Here is a 23,266-nt window from a genome sequence, read left to right as displayed (position 1 = left end):
CTCACCGTCCAGCCCAGTGCTCATTGTCCTGCTCACTGCTCGCTCTCCTGCCGCTACTCACTGTCCTGCCCGCTACTCACTGTCCTGCCCATTGCTCACTGTCCTTCCCATTGCTCACTGCCCATTGCTCACTGTGCTGCCCATTGCTCACTGTCCTGCCCATTGCTCACTGTCCTGCCCATTGTTCACTGTCCTTCTCACTTCCCACTCTCCTGCCCATTTCTCACTGTCCTGCCCATTGCTCACTGTCCTGCCCACTGCTCACTGTCCTGCCCATTGCTCTCTGTCCTGCCCATTGCTCACTGTCCTGCCCACTGCTCACTGTCCTGCCCATTTCTCACTGTCCTGCCCATTGCTCACTGTCCTGCCCACTGCTCGCTGTCCTGCCCATTTCTCACTGTCCTGCCCACTGCTCACTGTCCTGCCCATTGCTCACTGTCCTGCCCATTTCTCACTGTCCTGCCCACTGCTCACTGTCCTTCTCAATTACCACTCCTGCCCATTGCTCACTTTCCTGCATTCCACTTACTGTCCTGCCCGCTGCTCACGGTCCTGGCCACTGCTCAGTGTAGTTCCCATTTCTCCCTGTCCTGCCTATTGAACTGTTGGCAGGACAGTTAGCTGTTGGCAGGACAGTTAGCTGTGGGTAGAACGGTGAGCAGTGGGCAAAACAGTGAACTGTCCTGCCCACTGCTCACTGTCTTGCCCACTCCTCACTGTCCTGCCCATTGCTCATTGTCCTGCCCATTACTCACTCTCCTGCCCACTGGTCACTGTCCTGCCCACTGGTCACTGTCCTGCCCTCTGCTCTCCGTACTGCTCACTGCTCAATGTCCTGCCCACTGTTCATCCTCTTGGCCACTTGTCCAATTTCCTACTCACTATGCAATCCCTGTTGCCCTTGCTGAGATCGCTGACTGAGACTTCATTGTGGGCATTGAGTTGAAACGACGTCCAATAGAATGCTCCATATCCAACACAGTGGGACAGCCAATAGGCGCTCTCCGGACCCCAACCTGGACTGCACATGGGCAGTGACCAATCAGAACTACGGCATAAATATCAGACACTCCAATCAGCGTGGAGGGATAAGTGCCGAGGACCAATGGGCTGCTCGGACTCCGGGACAGAGAGACATGAGACGGGATGGAGCAAAACAAAACCCGGCGGGGAGCGCGGAGCCGGGGAGGGGAGAAGCGGAGCGGGCAAAGGAGGAGGGGAAAAGGCGCTGACCAACTGCTTTCGGTTCCTGGAGCTCTCGGAGTTTGGTCTCGGTAAGAGTTGGGTGAAGAGTGTGTATCCAGCTGACCGGGGGCTGTCCCTCTGACACGGGACCAGCCTGTGGTCCAGTGTCCGAACGGGTGATGTTCGCTTCCGCCGCCTCCTGTCTCCTTCCAGCTGCCGTGGCTGGTGCTTGAAGCGCTGGCCGGTGGCAGCACCTCCTGCCCTTGGCTGCTGGGTGTGTGGAGTGCGGCTTTCTTGGTCCAGCTTCCCCAGTCCCTAGCCCGTCACCCATCGGTACTGACCAGACTCTGGTCCTGGCTTCAACAAGGTGACCTATTACCATCGGTCACTCAAAAGAGATCAGTATTTCCAATTAGTACATCCTAGGATGCCTTTCAGCACCTGTAAAGATAACTGTTAACTTGCTTTTTCTTCCTTTCGCTTTCTGATGAAGCTCAGTGTTTTTGTTACCCTTTTCCATTGGGTTTGTAATATGCAGTACTCCTTCTGTTTTCCTAAACAGTGCACTCAAGGGGAGTCCGATAGCCGGGACTGGCCGTCTTCTGCATGACTAGCCTCAAGCACTCCATCACTGTGTGTGGGTCAGTTGTTGCCAGAATAATCATGCAGTTATATTGCTCCAAACACTCCCCCACGTCGCTCCAAAGAGCGTCACAGCCACCGAAGTATTTTTGAAGCGTAGCCACTTATTGTAATATAGGGAAACGTGCCAACCAATTTACACCCATCAAGAGCCCACAAACAGCAATAAGATAAATTATTATTTTTTAACTGATGGTTGTCAAGGCGTAAATATTAGCCAAGAACCACCCCCCCTTTGCTCTTTGACTAGTGCCATGGTATCTTGTACATGCACCTGAGAGTGCAGACAGTTTCAAAATTGTATCTGTCTAATCCAAAAGATGACACCTCTGGCTGTAAAGCACTCCATTGATACAACACTGACGAGTCGGTCTAGATTTTACTCTCATGAACTGGAGTGACTTATATGTGTGCTACCACTGAGCCATGGCTGATAGCTTTAAGGGATGCTGCAGTGTTAGAGGTGCTTAAATGAGATGTTAAATTGCTGACTGGTAGCTATAGAATATACAGAACTGGGAAGATATTGTGATCTTGTGATTTGAACAAAGCAAGTTTTAGAGAAAAAAAACTATTGTTAATGATTTCAGCAGACAGTGATGACACTCCCTCTTGAATTTGTTGATCTTGTCTATCTTGTGTCCTGGGCCAGTCTGTTCCATCTCCTCTTGGTGAAATAAATCATAAACCATTGTTCACCTTCCCTCCTCTAGTTGTTTGAGATCCAGTGTTACATGGTTGCAGGAGTGGTCAACCTGTCAATGCTCAACATGCAGAACAAGAAAACGTACACTTACAAAGGGGCACATGCTCTAAGTGTACTCACTGATAATGCCATGTAACTTCAAATCATACAACGTATAGATTGCAGGAAATGTTGAAACCTAGCACATCAGCATAGTTTGATTGTAATTATTTTCTTAAAATCTGAATTTGACACCCTTATGTCTCTGTCTGATGCACTCTTTCTCTTATTAAGTACTTTCCCTATCATTCCCTTTCTCTTTCTGTCTTTTTCTCTCGCTGTCTCTCTCCTTGTCCTTTCTGTTCCTAGCCTCTTTCCACCCCCCCCCACCCACTCTATTCTCGGCCTTTTCCCTACTCTCCCTTTTACCACCCCTCCCCCGCCCATCTTCTTTCTGCCATCTCATCCCTCCATGTCAAAAGTAATGGTTAATGCTTCCTCAGTGTTTAGATGCTATATGAACTCTATGTGAAATATTTTGAAAGTTAATGCAGGTTTTGCATGGATGGCTGTCTATGTATAGACGTTGAGGGAATTAAAGCTTTCCCAGTTGTTTGAGGGAAATGACAGAAGGTGGTATAGCTTCAGAAAGGCATGGGCTACCTGCTCCAATTATGGCCAGTGGCACCTCTGCCAAAATCTCACAACAACAGGTCTGGCAAGAATAAAATAGTGTAAATTTCTAGTTTCTTAAAATAGTATTTTGATGTGCGTTTCTCTCTAGTACAGTGTGAGATTGTACCCAAGTAACACAAATAAAATTTGTTGGATGCACAGTTTTTCCACTGAAAGCTGCATCTGCATAAGATGCAATAAAGCAGGTCTCGGGAAGAAAAGTTGTAATGTGAGACCAACTGCAATCAGACTGTGCTCTACATGCCACAGATGTGCCAGGCACTGATTAAATTTGTTTTCTTTCGAGGTCTTGTCTGCAAGGAAGCAGAACTTTGTATATACATTTTAACTAAAATGGCCTGGCTTTTTGCACATTGGAATAAGCTGTTTGAACTGATGGACTCTGTTCTACCTCATGTAATATTTCTATGTGATTTGCGGTGTATTCGCTGTCACTTTCCCAATGTTGATTGCTGGCCGGGGACTGACTAATATTTGGAACCTCCTGCACACAGTGGACACATCATCTTATTTCCAACCAATAACAAAGACTCTCAGAATTTCAAATCCACTGACAATGTTTCAAAATGCATCAAAGTTGACTTATAGTGCCTCTTTACCTGTGGGCCTCAGTGCTTTGGCATCAGCAGCAGAATCATTTCTGTGAGATGCATCTACTGTGCTCACTGATTCCATGCCTGAGGTGTCCCCTGCAGAGCATTTGATGCTGGATGCTGCTCAATGGCAGTCTGCAGAGCAGACGTCTCTTGCTGCATAACATTATCCAACTGTGTGGTAGAATCTGTGTATCTAGCCTGCCCAGTTTGCATCGTCTTGTGGAATGAGATAACTGTCTTGCTCTCCAGTTTCATCAATGACCCTGTCCTCTTCATTCCCCTTCCAACCCAGAATCACAAAGTAACCTAGCCTGTGGCAGTGCTGTACTTTTGCACAGCAGCAGCTGACTCATCTACTCTGCTCCCTCCTCACTTGCAATCAATGATTTACACTGAATTTCTACTCTCAAACTGATTACTGTCTGAGAGGCATGTGTGGCTGAGATGTCACCTGTTTCAAGCAATGTGAATGCTGCAAAGTTCCAAGGTGAGTACCATCGGTAGGCACTTTCTGCTCTTGGGTGTGTAGCCATTTTATTTTAAAGGAAAGACACAGAATGGTCAGGTATACTTTGTTCTACATAATTCTGGCTGTGGCTCAGTGGCAGCGTTATTGTTTCTGTTAAACTGTTGTGATTTCAAGTTACGCTGTAGGCACTTGAGCAGATAATCCAGGTTGAAGGAGCGCTGCATTCTCAGAGATGTTATCTTTAGGATGAGATGTTAAACCAGGGCCCCACTTTCCCTTTCTGGTAGAGGTAAAAGATTCCATGGCACCATTGGAAGAGCAGGGGAGTCCTCCCAGCAATCCTGGCAAATATTTATCCCTGCAGCTTCAATAAAACAGGTTATCTGGTCAGTATCATTGTTGCAGTTTGTGTGGTTTTGCTGTGTGTAATTTGGCTGCTGAGTTTACGACAATGACTACAATTCAAAAAGTACTTTATTGTCATTTAAGCACTTTGGGAAACCCTGGGATTGTGTATGATGCTATGCAAATGCAAGTTCTTCCTTCTTTTAAAAAAAGTGAAATCAGAAAACAACAGAGCCCTTTGAAAGAAAAACTTGTGTTTATATTGCACCTTACAGAATCTCAGAACATACCACATCACCTCACAGCCAATGAATTGCTTTTTAAGTAGTCAAAGCCAGCAACCAATGTGTGCACAGAAAGATTCCACTAGCAACAAATGAGATGAATGACCAGTTAATCTCTTTTGGTGATGTTGCCCATATTTATTATCTTGTTCTGTACTGGCAATAACTGTGAAAAATGGGTACCACAGGGACAGGTACTGGATTGATACCTGAACAAACAGAAATTAATACAACTGGCTTGTTGCAAGCCCATGCCTGGTACTATTGGGCGGTCGAACACTGTGGTAATGAAGTCTTCTGTTTATTCTGAATAGCCAATGAATGTAAGATTTTGCCAATGACAAACTTTTTACTCCCAAACGCTACTTTATATATTGAAATCAATGAAATTTCCTTTGTTTAGTTCTCCCATTGCCGCTTTGCTTCTCCTTCAGCCTAGAGTAGGGTTGTGAAATCAGCAGCTCTGAAGCCATGTATAGCTTGGGAGCCCTGACAGTCTGATCCTTGAAGCCCAGACAACTCCGTCCCATTTGTGCTTCTATTTCTTATTTGGTTTGTCATGTTTCAGGATTTGCCCAGAGGTTTGCAAAGGATTTGAGCTCACCCAAAACTCTGCTATCCATTTTCTAACTCACACAAAGTCCCATTCAGTCACCACTACTGATCTACATTGAATGCTATTCCACAACACCTCAATTTTAAAATTCTCACCCTTGTGTCCAATTTCCTACATTTCCAGCCTCCCTTATCTCTGTAATCTCCTCGAGCTCTACAACCGTCTGCAAAAGCTGCATTCCTCCAATTCTGGCCTCTTGTGCGTTCCCCATTTGCTTCACGGTACCAATTGCAGCTCTGCCTTCAGGCATCAAGGCCCTGAGCTCAGGGAGACCCTCCGCAAACTCCTTCACCACTCTCCCTTCCATTAAAACGTGCTTAAAACCTAATTGTTCAAGCATGCATTTTGCCACATGTCTTAATCTCTCTTTCTGTGGCTTGGTGTCAACTTTTTGTCTGATTACCTCCTGCAAAGCACCTTTAGACATTTTACTATGTTAAAGATATCATAGATATACGAGTTGCTGATGTTGTTGCATAGAACACAGCTTTCAGTGAAATTCATAGTGCTCTTGGAAGCGCCGACAAGGCTATGGAAAGTGAGATTGGGCCGGATGGCTGCTTATCGGTCTACGTGGACACGATGAGCCTCGAACAGGCTGCAAATTTCTATGATTTTGCTGGATTCTTTGTCTTACAGTTAGTAAGACAAATTCCCTTAACAGAGAGCAAAATCAATTAAACTAGTTAGTCCTAAAACTTGGGAAATGATGTCTCCTTCAAACTTCTGCAAGATGAGCTTGTGTTCCACTTGTAGGCAGGAAGCTAAATATCTGATTTCTAACTTTCCTCAGATCACCGTGTTTGGGATTCACCAAGTGAGCTGCTACTGCCTTTTTCGGTTTACACCCCTCACACCCTATCTGGACTCAAATGCGACCTTTGCAACATTTTACATGTGAATATTACTGAAATGCCTTATTTAACTCCATTTAACGTTACGAGTCCGAATGACCCTTCAACAGTTCTGTTGAAGGGTCATTCAGACTCGAAACGTTAACTGTGCTCCTCTCCGCAGATGCTGCCAGACCTGCTGAGTTTTTCCAGGTATTTTTGTTTTTGTTTTGGATTTCCAGCATCCGCAGTTTTTTTGCTTTTAACTTAACTCCGTTGTCTGGCATACCATGCAAGAAACAGTATTATTCTCCGTTTGTGTTTTGTGCGGATTGAATTGAATCGTAACTTAATTTAATATACTGACTTTTAACTCGAAATAGTCCTGAGACTATTTAGTTTAACCACTAGGGTGGTTAAACCCTAAGTCAGGACACCGAGATCTGTTGGTATCAGCGCCGAGATACCAACGGGCTTAAACTTCATGTGGCTCTCTGAGATAAAGACCGAGAGTGATGTCTGAAATATCCCTCTCTCTCTCTCTCCGCATCTTGCTCCCTGTTTGGCCAGGAAGAGATGGGCTTCTGCAGCACCAGATGTGAGCGCTGGGTTTTGTGTACATTCTTGTGCTGCTGGTGGGTTCCACTGGCTGCAGGCTGTGCCACTAAAAGCGCCTCAGGGCTTCCAGATGACCCTCCACATTCTACCCCTGACCATCTTTGAGAAAGCTGGAATCCAAAACTTCGCCCCTCTAAAATTCCGAGACCAGAAGAAACTCGCGGTGCCCAATTCCACTATAACAATGACCTGCCTTGGGGATGTGTGTGTGTGTGTGTGAGAGAGAGATCTTGGCTTCCAGATTTTAACACTAGCCTCTTGTGTGTTTTCTTCCAGCGCCACGAGCAGCTTCCAAGAAGAAAAGATGTAACCAGCCGAGAGTGTGACAGAGCGACAGCACCTTGTGAGGCTGGGGCGGTGAGGGCACTTCCCCTGGGGGGGGGGGGTGCTGAGGGTCTGTCTCGCCGTTGCTTGAGCCATGTCTGCTGGAAGAGGCTTTGTCTGCACCCGGAAACCTGGCGACGAGCAGAAGCTGGCCGAAGTGAGCGTCGTGGTGGTGGACTCTGATTCCGAGGATGAAAGTTCCAGGCTCTCCGCGAATTGCCGCCAAACTGGCCGAGGGGCGGAGTGTCCGCCGGCGCCAGGCTTTCCGAGTGGCCGCTCAGGAGGATCGCTCTGGAATAATGACGGCGGCGGCCGGCTCTGGGAGAGGAAAGCGGCTGCCATGTGCACTCCCGAGACTCCGAGAAGTGACCCCCGCGGCCCAGGGAGGCTGCTGGGCACTTTGCCAACTGACCCAGCCCCGCCCTCGCCCCCCGAGCCCAGGCAAACTTCAGGCGAGCTGCTGCTGCCTCCGGCGGACGGGGCCGGCGCCTTCTCCGCCCTGCCCGCCCCTCTGGGGGCCATCTCCCTCCCCCCGGGCATCATCATCATGACCGCCCTGCACTCCCCCGCAGCCCTGGCTGCCATGGCAGACGGGGCACTGCAGCTGGCCAGCCTGCCAGACTGCCCCCTGTCCCACCCGGCGCCGGCTGCCGGCGGCCACCCGGCCAAGAAGAAGAGGAAAAGGTGCGGGCTGTGCGCACCCTGCAGGAGGCTCATCAACTGCGGAGAGTGCAGCAGCTGCCGGAACCGCAAAACCGGCCACCAAATCTGCAAGCTGCGGAAATGTGAGGAGCTGAAGAAGAAACCAGGCTCTTCACCAGAGGTAGAGTAAAAGCATTGGGGGGCGGGGGCTGCATTCTTAACCATTCATTCAGACCTGGTAGTTATTGAGAGTATTCCCGTTTCTTCAGTCCATGCAACCGAGCATCGAAACTGTTGGGCAACTTCCTTGAGCTGCATTTTTTGTCCTTTTCCCTGGATGTATTGTCATATGACAGAACGGAGAGGTGACAGAGATCAGCATTGCACACGGAGCTGCTGGTTGGAGTGAATGACAGTGTGAGTGCTATGTAGGACTTCTCAAAGTGCCTTCCCCCTGAGTCCCTGTAATCCACCTTTCAATCTCTGGGAATTCATGTTTAAATTTGGGCTTCGTTTACTGGCATTGACGTATTCACCGGTGTACAGGTGTGCAAGACAAGGCTGGGAAGTGGGAGGTGTAACTGGAGACCACTCATTCAACATTCTGCTTGGAATGTGTAATCTGATTCGGTCTGGCTAGAGGCAGGCAGTTCTGCATTCAAATTCTGGGTTAATACTCTTGAATTCAGTCTACACACAGTGCTAACTTTGTTAAAAACAAAAAAACTACTGCGGATGCTGGAAATCCAAAACAAAAGCAGAATTACCTGGAAAAACTCAGCAGGTCTGGCAGCATTGGTGGAGAAGAAAAGAGTTGACGTTTCGAGTCCTCACGACCCTAGTTCTGTTGAAGGGTCATGAGGACTCAAAACATCGACTCTTTTCTTCTCCACCGATGCTGCCAGACCTGCTGAGTTTTTCCAGGTAATTCTGTTTTTGTGCTAACTTTGTTGCTTGTTAGGTTGCCCAGTTTAAATTGTAGGCCTGGGGAGGTTCAGAAAGGGGCTGTTGTCTTGTTGGTAGGTAAATCTTAAGTCAGAACATCAGGGCCTGTCTGTATCAATAACAGGAGACATCTGCAGTTTAATGGGTATGCGCATTTAAATTTCTCTGTGCTTATCAGACTTCCTGGTACACACCAAGGGACTCACTAAGATAAACACTTGGATGCTCTTGGTCCATGGCTGGTGTTGGCCAATTTTGACAGGTGTGACAATGTGACTAGTTCATACACCAGCCCTAATCCACCCTCTGACCATATGTTGCAAGTGGTAAAGACACTTGTCTGTTGGAAGTAAGTAAATTTAGCATCTGCAGGGGATGTAATGTTCTAATTTACCAGGAGCCAGGAAGCCCTTCAAACCAATGGGTGGAAATTTGGGCAATGCACTCATGTCTTTCCAAATCATGTTAGCCATGGGCAAGGTTTTTGGCTGCCATGTGCGTACCTGCAAAATGTAGGCTGATTAGTTAACATTTTGGGGCTTTACTCCATATATACATAGTATGATTTTATCTATGGCACTGTGTTGGATATCTAATGTATTGGAGAAGTTTAATACCGGCCACGTGCTGTTGGAAAGAGCAACTGGTGATCGGAAACAGTAAACTAATCTGTCCTAGCCCTAGACCAGAGACATCCAGACTTTTTTTAGTGTGTATCATGGAATCTCACATGGGCATAGATAAATTGTAAATGCACATTCTTACTAAGTTGCAGATATCTCCTGTCACTGATACCAAGACAAGAGCACAATAATTAGGAGCAGGAGGAGGCCATTCAGCCCCTCGAGCCTGCTCCACCATTCAATAAGGGAATGGCTGATCAGATTGTGACCTTAACTCCGTTTTTCTGGCTGCTCCTCCATAACCCTTGACTCTCTTGCCAATCAAAAATCTATTTAACTCAGCTTTGAATATGTTTAATGTTAAGCTAACTGGCCTATAGTTTCCTGCTTTCTGTCTCCCTCCTTTCATGAATACTGGTGTTACATTTGCAGTTTTCCAACTGATAGGACCCTTCCAGACCCTTCTACAGTGAAGACATACACAAAATACTTGTTCAATGTCATAGTCATAGAGGTCTACAGCACAGAAAAATGCCCTTCGGCCCATTGAGTCGGTGCCGGTCAAGCAAGTACTTGACTATTCTAATCTCATTTTCCAGCACTAGGCTCATAGCCTTGTATGCCACGGCATCGCAAGTGCACATCCAAATACTTCTTAAATGTTATGAGGTTTATGCCTCTACCACCCTTTCAGACAGTGAGTTCCAGATTCCCACCACCCTCTGGGTGAAAAGATTTCTCCTCAAACCCCCTGTAAACCTCCTGCCCCTTACCTTAAATCTATGCCCCCTGGTTATTGATCCCTCCACCAAGGGGAAAAGTTCCTTCTGTCTACCCTATCTATGCCCCTCAATTTTAAACACCTCAATCATGTCCCCCCTCAATCTTCTCTGCTCCATGGAAAATAACCCCAGTCTATCCAATCTCTCCTCATGACTAAAACTCCAGCCCAGGCAACATCCTGGTAAATCTCCTCTGCACTCTCTCTAGTGCAATCACATCCTTCCTATAATGCAGATTCCAGAACTGCATACAATACTCTAGCTGTGGCCTAACCAGCATTTTATAAAGTTCCAGCAGAACTCACTGCTCTTATATTCTATGCCTCGGCTAATAAAGGCAAGTATCCCATATGCCTTCTTAACCACCTTATCAACCTGTCCCGCTACCTTAAGGGACTAGTGGACATGAACACCAAGGTCCCTCTGATCCTCGGTACTTCCCAGGATCCTACCATCCATCGTGTATCCCCGTGCCTTGTTTGTACTGCCAAAGTGCATCACCTCACACTTATCCGGATTAAATTCCAATTGCCACTGATCAGCCCATCTATGTTCTCTTGTAATCTAAGGCTATCCTCCTCACTATTTACCACCCCACCAATTTTCGTGTCATCCGTGAACTTACTGATAACCCTCCTACATTCAAGTCTAAATCATTTATATATACCACAAACAGCAAGGGACCCAACACCGATCCCTGTGGAACCCCACTTGACAAAGGCATCCAATCACAAAAACACCCCTTGACCATCACCCTCTGCTTCCTGCCACTCAGCCAATTCTGGATCCAATTTGTCAAATTGCCTTGGATCCCGTGGGCTCTTACCTTTGTTAACAGTCTCCCATGCGGAACCTTATCAAAAGCCTTGCTGAAGTCCAAGTAGACTATGTCAAATGCATTGCCCTTATCTACACACCTGGTTACCTCTTCGAAAAATTCAATCAAATTGGTCAGACATGACCTCCCCTCAACAAAACTATGCTGCCTGTCCTTGACTAATCCCTGTCTCTGCAAGTGTAGATTAATTCTGTCCCTCAGAATTGCTTCCAATAGTTTCCCCACCACTGAAGTTAGGTTGACTGGCCTGTAGTTCCCTGGTTTATCCCTTCCTCCCTTTTTGAATAACGGTACCACATTGGCTGTCCTCCAGTCCTCTGGCACCTCTCCTGTGGTCAGAGAGGTATTGAAAATTATTGCCAGCATCCCTGCTATCTCCTCCTTTGCCTCACTCAGCAGCCTGGGATACATTTCATCCGGGCCTGGAGATTTATCTACTTTTAAGCTTGCCAGACCACTTAGAACCTCCCCACTTTCTATGCTAATTTCTTTAATTATAACACAGTCCTCCTGTCTGATTTCCATACCCACGTCATCCCTCTCACTTGTGAACACCGACACAAAGTATTCATTCAGAACCCTATCTATGTCTTCCGGCTCCACACACAAATTACCACTATGGTCCTTAATGGGCCCTACTCTTTCCCTAGTTATCCTCTTACTCTTAATGTACTTGTAAAATAGCTTTGGATTTTCCTTTATTTTACCTGCCAATGTTCTTTCATGCCCCTTTTTTGCTCTCCTAATTTCCCTTTTAAGTTCCTCCCTACACATTCTATACTCTTCGAGGGCTTCTGCTGTTTTGTATCTGCCATAAGCCTCCCTTTTTCTCTTTATCCAATCCTGTATATCCCTCGACATCCAGGGTTCCCTGGATTTGTTGGTCCCACCCTTTGTCTTTACTGGAATATGTTGGCCCTGTACTCTCCCTATGTCCCTCTTGAATAAGTCCCACTGCTCTGACACAGATTTACGTAAAAGTAGCTGCTCCCAGTCCACTCTGGCCAAACTATATCTGATCTTATTAAAATCGGCCTTCCCCCAATCTTGAACTCTGATTTCTGGCCCATCTTTGTCCTTTTCCTTAACAACCTTGAATCTAACAAAGTTGTGATCACTATCTGCAAAATGATCCCCCACTGATACCTCTGCCACTTGCCCGGCTTCATTCTCTAAAATTAAGTGGAGGACCGCCCCCTCTCTTGTAGGACCTTCTACGTACTGGCTTAAAAACTCTCCTGCATGCATTTTAAAAATTCCGCTCCATCTAAACCTATCACACTATGACTAACCCAGTTAATGTTGAGGAAGTTGAAATCCCCCACTATTACTACCCTATTATTTTTATACTTCTCTGAAATTTGCCTATATATCTGCCCTTCTATTTCTCTGATTATTTGGGGGCCTGTAGTACACTCCCAGCAATGTGATTGCTCCTTTTTTGTTTTCCAGTTCTACCCATATGGCTTCATTTGAGGAGCCTTCAAATATGTCATCCCTCCTTACTGCTGTAATTGATTCCTTGATCAATATTGCAATACCCCCTCCTCTTTTACCTCCTTCCCTGTCTCGCCTGAAGACCCGATATCCTGGAATACTGAGCTGCCAATCCTGCTCCTCTCTCAACTATGTCCCTGTGACAGCAATGACATCATACTTCCATGTGTTAATTTGTGCCCTCAACTTATCTGCCTTATTCGTCAGACTCTTTGCATTAAAATAAATACCATCCAACCTTGCCAAACTCCCTTGTGCCTTAACTGGCCTATAATTTCTATGCCTTTCAGACTCACTTGCTCTCTCTTCTAATTTTGGCTGTGCATCTCCCCCTGCTGAACTTCCTCTCAGGATCCCATCCCCCTGCCAAGTTAGTTTAAACCCTCCCCAACAGCACTAGCAAACCTCCCCGCAAGCATGTTGGTCCCATTCTGGTTCAGGTGCAACCCGTCCGCCTTGTACAGGTCCCACCGCCCCCAGAAATGGTCCCAATGTCCCAGAAATCTAGAGCCCTCCCTCCTGCACCGTCTCTCCAGCCACGCATTCATCTGGACTAACCTATTTCTATATCCACTAGCGTGTGGCACTGGAAGTAATCCAGAGATTGCTACCTTTGAGGTCCTGTTTTTTAATCTGTTTCCTAGCTCCCTAAATTCTGCTTGCAGGACCTCATGCCTCTTTCTACCTGTGTCGTTGGTTCCAATGTGTACCACAGTCTCTGTCTGTTTGCCCTCCCCCTTTAGAATGCCCTGCAGCCATTCAATGACATCCTTGACCCTGGCACCAGGGAGGCAACATACCATCCTGGAGTCACGTCTACGGCCACAGAAACACCTGTCTGTTCGTCTTACTATCGAGTCTCCTACCACTATTGCTCTTCCCCTCTTTTTCCTCCCCCCCCCCCACCGCCAACCTGTGCAGCTGAGCCACTCACAGTGCCGTGAGCGTGGCTGCACTCCCCAGAGGAACCGTCACTCTCATTGTTTTCCAACACAGAAAAATGGTTCTTAAGCGCGATGCATCCTGGGGATTTCCTGACTACCTGCCTGACACCTTTCTTCTGACTGGTGGTCACCCATTCCCTCTCTGTCTGCACTTCCATAAGCTGTGGGGTGAACATGTCTAAAAACGTGCTATCCACGAAACTCTCAGCCTCGCGGATACACCTCAGTGCCTCCAGCTGCCGCTCAAGCTTCAAAACTCAGGGCTCAAATAGCTGCAGCCGGTAGCACTTCCTGCACACGTGGTCGGTCAGAGCACAAGGAGTGTCTCGGACTTCCCACATGTTGCAGGCGGCACATAACATAGGACTGAGCTGCCCTGCCTCTAGTTTTAAAAAAAAACCCTTACTTTAAGTTAAATACAGGAAAAAAATGTTAAATTATTTATGTAGTTTAAATAAAAACTAGAACCCTTACCTTTCCTTAGCTTAATCTATTTTAAACTGGAGAAAAACACTTACCCACTACTCACCAATCAGCTCCCACCTTTGTGCTGATGTCACTTTTTGAAGCTTCCCCGCACTCTGATCTCTCCAGCGCGCCCTCGCACTGCCTTGTGATATAACTTTTTTTTTGGAAAATATACTTTATTCATAAAATATCTGAAAGAACATTACAAAACATTTCAAAATGGCCATCACAAAAAGTGCAATCAGATTCAACTTTTACACATGGATCACGAGGTGCTTCAATACAATCAATGAATATTACAGTCATTTCAATATGTTCGTTATAGACAGTCAGACAGTAACATGGCATTGGAGTTATCGACATACATCATGTTGCACTCTGAGGTGCTTCAATACAATTATGATACACTTAGTGTTCACTACATACAATCTTTGTGAGTTGTACGGCGCAAGGAGTCCCATCCCCTTGGTGCACTATGGCAGAAAGGTCTTAGACAGTGACCTTTCCCCATTGTGCCTTCTGCCCCAAGCTTTAGTGCATTCCTCAGTACGTAGTCGTGGACCTTGGAATGTGCCAGTCTGCAACACTCGGTCAGGGACAACTCTTTGCACTGGAAGACCAACAAGTTTCGGGCAGACTAAAGAGCGTCTTTCACCGAGCTGATGATCCTTCAGCTGCAGTTGATGTTTGTCTCGGTGTGTATCCCTGGGAACAGCCTGATATCACTCTTCTAACTTTTAACAAGAACTGACTGCAGGATACTCTTCCCAGACTGCTTCACCGTGATGCTGACTGCAGGACACTCTTCCCAGACTGCTTCACCACGATGCTGACTGCAGGACACTCTTCCCAGACTGCTCCACCGCAATGCTGATTGCAGGACACACTTCCCAGACTGCTTCACCGCGATGCTGACTGCAGGACACTCTTCCCAGACTGCTTCACCACGATGCTGACTGCAGGACACTCTTCCCAGACTGCTTCACCGCGATGCTAACTGCAGGCCACTCTTCCCAGACTGCTTCACTGCAAAGCTGACTGCAGGCCACTCTTCCTAGACTGCTTCACCACGATGCTGACTGCAGGACACTCTTCCCAGACTGCGTCACTGCGATGCTGACTGCAGGACACTCTTCCCAGACTGCGTCACCGTGATGCTGACTGCAGGACACTCTTCCCAGACTGCTCCACCGCGATGCTGACTGCAGGACACTCTTCCCAGACTGCTTCACCGCGATGTTGACTGTAGGACACTATTCCCACACTGCTTCACCGCGATGCTGACTGTAGGACACTATTCCCACACTGCTTCACCGCGATGCTGACTGTAGGACACTCTTCCCAGACTTTTTTTTTTTTTTTTTGTAAAAATATACTTTATTCATAAAAAATCTTCAATCACATTCAAAACCATTTCAAAAACAACATTACAAGGGTACAATCCAGGTTAAACTTTTACAAAATGTATCACCAGGTACATCAGTACAAACAATATTACAATCATTTACAGCCTTTCATTTTGATCTGTACAGCCCGAGGGGCTCTAAACAGTTCCCAGTCTCTCGGTGCGCTGTGGTAGAAAGGTCTTAGACAGCGACCCTTCCCCATTGCGCCTTTGCGGCAGCTGCCCCAAGCTTTAGTGCGTCCCTCAGCACGTAGTCCTGGACTTTGGATTGTGCCAGTCCGCAACAATCGGTCGGGGACAACTCTTTGTGCTGGAAGACCAACAAGTTTCGGGCAGACCAAAGCGCGTCTTTCACCGAGTTGATGATCCTCCAGCTGCAGTCGATGTTTGTCTCGGTGTGTGTCCCTGGGAACAGCCCGTAGAGCACAGAGTCCTGTGTCACAGAACTGCTCGGGATGAACCTCGACAGCAACCACTGCATCTCTCTCCAGACTTTCTTTGCAAAGGCACAATCCACAAGGAGGTGAACAACGGTCTCTTCCCCACCACAGCCACCTCGAGGGCAACGTGCAGAGGGGGTGAGACTCCTGGCGTGTAGGAAGGATCTGACGGGGAGGGCCTTTCTCACCACCAGCCAAGCTACGTCTTGGTGCTTGTTGGAAAGTTCTGGCGATGAGGCATTCTGCCAAATGACTTTGACAGTCTGCTCGGGGAACCATCCCACAGGGTCCACCCTCTCCTTTTCCCTCAGGGCCTCTAGGACGTTACGTGCTGACCACTGCCTGATGGACTTGTGGTCAAAGGTGTTTTTCTGCATAAATTTTTCCACCAGGGACAGGTGGTACGGCACGGTCCAACTACTTGGAGCGTTCCGCGGCAGCGTGGCCAGACCCATCCTTCGCAACACCGGGGACAGGTAGAACCTCAGCACGTAGTGACACTTGGTGTTTGCGTACTGAGGGTCTACGCACCGCTTGATGCAGCCACACACAAAGGTGGCCATCAGTATGAGGGCGATGTTGGGCACGTTTTTTCCCCCTTTATCTAGAGGCTTGTACATCGCGTCCCTGCAGACACGATCCATTTTCGACCTCCAGATAAAGCGGAAGATGGCTCGAGTGATCGCCATCGCGCAGGAGTGTGGAATGGGCCAGACCTGCGCCACGTACAGCAACAGCGAGAGTACCTCACACCTGATGACCAGGTTCTTACCCGCAATGGAGAGGGAGCGTCGCTCCCACATGCCCAGTTTCCTTTTCACCATAGCCACTCGCTCCTTCCAGTTTCTAACGCATGCCCCGGTCCCTCCGAACCATATCCCCAGCACCTTCAGGCCGTCAGCCCTGACAGTGAAGGGGACAAAGGATCGGTCAGCCCAGTTCCCAAAGAACATGGCCTCGCTCTTCCCACGATTTACCTTGGCTCCCGAGGCCAGTTCGAACTGGTCGCAGACGTGCATCAGTCTGCGCACCGACAGCGGATCCGAGCAGAAGACGGCGACGTCGTCCATGTACAGGGAGGCTTTTACCTGAGTGCCTCCACTGCCTGGGATCGTCACTCCTCTTATGCCCGGATCCTTCCTGATGGACTCGGCAAAGGGTTCTATGCAGCACACGAAAAGGACAGGCGAGAGAGGACAGCCCTGCCTGACTCCAGATTTAATCGGAAAGCTATCTGTTTCCCACCCATTGATTGAGACTGCGCTACTGATGTTAGTGTAGAGCAGTTGGATCCAATTTCGAATTCCCTCCCCAAAGCCCATTTTGGAGAGCACATCCCCCATGTAGGTGTGCGATATTCTGTCAAAGGCCTTCTCCTGATCCAAGCTGATGAGGCAGGTATCCACACCCCTGTCCTGTACATAGGCAATCGTATCCCTGAGCAGCGCCAGGCTGTCAGAGATCTTCCTGCCTGGCACAGAGCAGGTCTGGTCAGGGTGAATCACCAATTCCAGAGCGGATTTGACCCGGTTGGCGATGACCTTGGACAGAATCTTATAGTCCACATTCAACAGTGAAATGGGTCGCCAATTTCTAATTTCCTCCCTTTCCCCCTTGTGCTTGTAGATGAGGGTGATGATGCCTTTCCTCATGGATTCTGACATGCTGCCGGCCAGGAGCATACTCTCGTACACTTCTAGCAGGTCTGGGCCGATCAAGTCCCACAGAGCCGAATACAACTCCGCCGGCAGGCCGTCGCTTCCGGGGGTTTTACTCTTCTCGAAGGACTCGAGGGCCTTAGTCAGTTCGTCAGGAGTTAGCGGTTTGTCTAGGCTCTCCCGCGTACTGTGGTCTAAGACCTCCGTGATAGAGGACAGGAAGGACTGGGAGGCCGTGCTGTCCGTGGGCTTCACGTCATACAGACCGGCATAAAAGGATTTGCTGATCCTCAGAATGTCGGACCGTGATGACTTTACTGAGCCGTCTTCTTCCTTCAGGCTGCTGATCACAGAGCGCTCTCTGTGTACCTTTTGGAAGAAGAAACGTGAGCACGTCTCATCCTGCTCCACGGAGCGGACTCTGGAACGGAAGATGATCTTGGAGGCCTCCGAGGCAAAGTGCGAGGCTTGCTGGCCCTTCACCTCTTGGAGCTCCTCCTTGACATCGACCCCCATCGACTGCAGCCGGAGCAGATTCTGCATCTTTTCCTGGAGTCGGGACATTTCCCTCTGTTCCTTTCTAGCTTTCTGGGTGCCTTTGCGGATGAAAAACCTCTTGATGCTTCCCTTGATCGCTTCCCACCAGTGTGTCAGGGACTCAAAGAGGGGTTTCACGGTTCTCCAACCTTTGTAATCCCTCTTGAGCTCCTCAATGTTCTCTGGGGTCAGCAGTTGCACATTTAGCTTCCATGCCCCCCTGCCCACCCTCAGGTCTTCCTCCAAGTGGCAGTCCGCCAGTAGGAGGCAGTGGTCAGAGAAGAACACCGGCTTGACGTCGGTGGATCTGACTGTGAATGCACGGGACACAAACAGGAAGTCTATCCTGGAACGAATGGACCCGTCTGGCCGCGACCAGGTGTATCTACGCTGCGCTCCGTCTGCAGGGTTGCTGAAGACGTCGTGCAGCTTGGCATCCTTAACTGTTTCCATCAGGGATCTGGACGTAGCGTCCAATCTGCTTCCGGCCCTGCCGGATCGTCCAGCCGCATCGATGATGCAGTTGAAGTCACTCTTCCCAGACTGCTTCACCACAATGCTGACTGCAGGACACTCTTGCCAGACTGCTTCACCGCAATGCTGACTGCAGGACACTCTTGCCAGACTGCTTCACCACGATGCTGACTGCAGGACACTCTTCCCAGACTGCTTCACTGCAAAGCTGATTGCAGGCCACTCTTCCCAGACTGCTTCACCGCGATGCTGACTGCAGGACACTCTTCCCAGAATACTTCTGCCATTTCCATCTTTTCCATTATTAATTCCACCGTCTCATCCTCTAATGGACCAGTAGTTCTCAGTGTCTGATTTAGGCTTTATCTACCAATAAGGCAACAGCCCCTTTCCAAACTACCAGGCTTATAGAATTCAAGCAGGACAAGCCAACGAGCAACAAAGTTAGCTCTGCACCTCTATTGAAGAAAGAGGGATAAACCAGGCAGACGTTAACCCATTAGCCTTAACTCCTAGGTAGGATAATGGTATTGATTATTAGCTGTAAGCTTGATTATTATGGAACAGATAATCATCTAGTATAAAGCAGTCAACTTGGGTTCAAAGAGGAATATCCTGTTTGATGACTGTTCTAAACTTTGTTTACAGAAGTGACAACTAAAGTGGATGATGATTAAACACAATGGCATAGTATTCCTATACTTTCGGAAAGGTTTTTGACAAAATTCCACGTGAAAACCTTTGGTCAGACTCAAAGTGACAGGGATTCATCTTGGGAATGGATAGGAAATTGTCTGAATGGTAGAAAATGATGGGTAGATCTTAGAAGAGCTATGTGGAGTGGGGTTTGAAGGGAATTTAGTATGGGGGTTTGCTGATGCTCAGTACTGGGATCACTAGTGTTGCAACAACGAATTGAACACTGATTCTAAGTTGGGACTGCAGTATTGGGGTGCGTGGCCAAAGTGGACGGGGATCTATTCAACTCTCTAAGGTGTGAGACCTCCACCTATTGATCGCAAAGTTCCGGCCTTAGGTGCATTTCCCCCTCACATTAGCCTGCCAGTGGTGGCAGAGCTGTTTCAGCCACAGTGCTGACTGCCCCCACTCCCGCCCCCCTCACTTCTCCATTTCTTTCATTTCTTTTCCTCTCTCTTCATATTTTCTGTCAAACTTCCAGTCATCACTCCTAACTCTCCCACCATGACTCTGTATCCACATCATTAATCTCTTTTGTGTTTCTTTCCTCACCACCAAAACTTGTTATTGACTTTAATACAATACACATGATTAATAATGCTGATCTTTTCCTCCGTCCACCTCTCTTCACACATAACCCCCCCCCCCACCCGCCCCATGCCTCTCCTCTTTTTCCTTGCCCCTCTTCTATTGGGAAATATCCAAATTAGAGAGCAACCTGAAATGTAATTGTGAAGTTCAAATGATGTGTACTGTCTGCGGTGTCCTCAGTTGTACCACAGGCCAACCTCATCCTAGGGCCAATTTTACAAAATCATGCTCGTGGCAAAACGTCTCATCTGCTGCGAGTACATATCAGCAAACCTGAAGCCATGCTCTTCACCAGTTTGCTCCCATTAAAGTGAATGGATGAAGAATTTCTCTCTTCTCCTTCATGTTTAACAAGAGTCTGTGCTGCCAGTGGATGTTTGTAAAATCAGCCCCAGATTGTATAGTCTATGTTCAAAATATCATTACTTCTGCATTGTGGTACAGGGAGCGATAGTATTTGAATCATACATGAAAAACATGTGCCTGCAGCTCCTCGCTTGTAACCTTTCGTCACTGTCATGCTACTATCACTACCTGAGCATTCTTGGTGCAAAATATCTTTTTATATGCATTTTATTTTATAGAGTGACTAAAACAGACTGCACATAAAGAATATAAAGCTAACTTTGAATTGAAAGTCTAATTCAGTCAACTTGTTAGGCAGTTGGGATTTTGTGATGTATGGTGCAATCACAACTGTCCCATTTGAATTTTTACACCTCTGTCTCACAACCAACTGCATCCTCTATATAACCTGTACTAGACTTTCAGCAGTTAACCAGTATCCATCATTCATGCTCTAGCTTCTGTTCCTGCCAATATGTTGCACAGTTTGAGTGCAGATCATGTGACAGGAAAGAATTTGGTGAAAAAGCAGTTCCATGTGATAGAAAATGGCACTGATTGAGGAGTTGTCATATAGCATATTGCAGTTGAATCCAGGTCTAATGAACACAAAGCCAGTTTGTAAGGAAAAGATATCTTTAAATAGTTTTAGGCCATAGTTTTAGGCTAAGGGGTGGTAGATTTAAATCAGAGATGAGGAGGAATTACTTTTCTCAAAGGGTCATGAATCTGTGGAATTCACTACCTCAGAGTGCAGTGGATGCCGGGACGCTGAATAAATTTAAGGAGGAGATAGAAAGATTTTTAATTAGTAATGGGTTGAAAGGTTATGGGGAGAGGGCGGGAAATTGGAGTTGAGGCTGAAATGAGATCAGCCATGATCGTAATGAATGGCGGGACAGGCTCGAGGGGCTGAATTGCCTACTCTTGCTCCTAGTTCTTATGTAAATCAGGAATTGTTCAGCTTCTATTTTTTTAATAACTAATTTTCATTTTTTTATTCTGCCTGATTCCGATTACAGGAATATTTTTCGTACCATTTGACTCGGGCAATGGATGTAGACTGTGGATATTCAGTAAGATATCATTTTTCCATTAAGTAGAAGAATTGACTCTTAAAGCAGTCACTGTGTTGTTGATTACTGGTATCACTCTCACCTCTGAGTTGGGTAGCAGGTTGTGGGTTCAAAGGCCCAATCCAAAACTAGAACATAAAAATCAAGATCAACACTCCAGTGCAGTACTGATGGAGTACTGCACTGTCAGAGGTGCCATCTTTCGAATTAGATGTTAAACCAAGGCCATCTCTGTCCACTCAGGCATATGTAAAAGATTCCAAGGCACTATTTTGAAGAAGAGCAGAGGAGTTATTCCTGGTGCCCTGGCCAATATTGATCCCCCAGTCAGCACCATTATCTGGTCATTATCACATTGCAATTTGTGGGACCTGTCTAGACGGAATTTTATGGTGGTGACGGGCACTCAGCCGCCAGCTTGAAAGCCAGCAAGGGATCCGTTGCCTCCTCCTTGGAAGGATGGCCCATATTACGTGCCAATCAGGCTGTTAAGAATCCACCAGTGGGCCTTTCCCCGGGATCAAGGATCCTGGGACGGAATTCCAGCCTGCTGAGATCGGCTGGCCAATCAGAGGCCTGCAGCTCTTTTGCTCAGTAGCACCACCAGGAGGCAGTGGCTGCTACAAGAAAGACACCCACCCAAGGCCCGGATCTTCGTTGGATCCCTGGACTCAGGTGATTGATGGCAGAAAGGGTTTCATAGGGAATTAGAGTGTAGGGGGATCAGCAGCATGGGGCAGGGGTTGGCCCTCAGTGGCCCTCCTGTCCCCAGCCTGCCTCCCCACACCCTCCCCTTCCCGATGCCGGATCCCTTGATCAGGCACTGAGTATCTTTGAATGAGGGACTCCCCTGGGAAACCACAAGCAACCTGCACAGGTTTCCTCAGTATGCTTCTCATGTGGCGACAAGCCTTCCTGCCACCAGCTGCAGCAGGATGAGGCCTTTAATTGGGCATTAATTGCCCACTTAAAGGCTTCAATTGGCAACTGGATGGGACGGCCATCCATGGGCCTTCCCTCCACAAACTTAATCGAATGAAGGCTTGAGATAATCAGGCCACTATCTCTCCCGATTAAATGCCCTCCCAGCCTCCAAACTTGCCATGGGGAGAGCATAAAATACCACCCTCTGTGTGTTAATTAGCTGCTGTTGTTTCCTTCAGTCCAACAATGACTACACTTCAAAAAGCACTTCTTTGACTGTAAAGTGTTTTAGACGGTCCTGTGGTTATGAAAGGCACAATTAAAATGAAAATCTCATTTTTAAAATTAGAGTTTAAAACATTCTAGCATTACAGGATGTTTGGTTCTTCAGTCTGTACCAATGTTTTTCTCAGCATGAATCTCCTAGTATAATCCCACTCTCCTGGTTGGCCTGTATACTTTGTAATATTCCTGTTTTACAAATAACTACTTAAATTCCTTTCAAAAATAAATTTTCTTAAGATTTGCCTCAATAATGGTTTTGCCAGAAGACTGTGGGTGTAGAAGAGATATTGGGAGACCAGATGGAATAAATGAGCAAAGTTTGGAAGGGCAGTTCCAAAATTAGCATTTAGAAAGGAGAGGAGAAACTTCTTCAGGGCAGCAAACTCTTTCTTGTCTCATGTTTAATACTGTGAGAGACAGAAATATTATGGGAAGAGATTCAAGCCTTGTTTGAAAAGTTTTTGAGGGGAAAAGGTGTATTCTGATAAACTGAGGAATCCAGTCTTATTGGAAACACTTCAGTGATAGAGGAAGATGTGGCTGTTGTACTTTAGGTCAAAGGGGATAATGGGGTTATGAATGACATTGGAAGGAGGAGAACAAAGGTGGACTTATCAAAGTTTAGAGGCAGTTGCTGGTTTCTGGACTAGGTTAGAGACAGGAAAGTGAAGGGGAATAAACTGTTTTCGAAGAATTGGAAGAAACATGAAATCATTGTCCCGTTTTAAGGTTTAGCCACAAGTCAAGTTAAGGGGAGGTGGTCGCAAAGAGGTATTGATACTGGGTTGGTAATCCTGAGA

General features: G+C 47.2%; 1 protein-coding gene across 3 annotated transcripts in view; it reads left to right on the top strand.

Annotated features, from left to right (window-relative positions):
- Positions 1-1,144: 1,144 nt before the first annotated feature.
- LOC144698219 (uncharacterized) overlaps positions 1,145-23,266 on the top strand; it is an 82,186-nt gene continuing 60,064 nt past the window's right edge. Inside the window, exons 1-2 of one of the 3 annotated variants that reach the window (XM_078570203.1) lie at positions 1,145-1,274; positions 7,246-8,116. In XM_078570203.1, coding sequence (XP_078426329.1) covers positions 7,388-8,116 — 729 coding nt within the window. In that variant the 5' untranslated portion in view covers positions 1,145-1,274; positions 7,246-7,387. Of the gene's footprint in view, positions 1,275-6,688; positions 8,117-21,203; positions 21,258-23,266 lie in introns of those variants that run through there. The other 2 variants (XM_078570199.1, XM_078570210.1) reach the window with 2 other exon arrangements.

This window comes from Cetorhinus maximus, chromosome 2 (genome assembly GCF_964194155.1).
Source record: "Cetorhinus maximus chromosome 2, sCetMax3.hap1.1, whole genome shotgun sequence".
Lineage (NCBI taxonomy): Eukaryota > Metazoa > Chordata > Chondrichthyes > Lamniformes > Cetorhinidae > Cetorhinus > Cetorhinus maximus.
The sequence above is the reverse complement of the archived record's forward strand: the minus strand, read 5'-3'. Positions and strand labels throughout refer to the sequence as shown.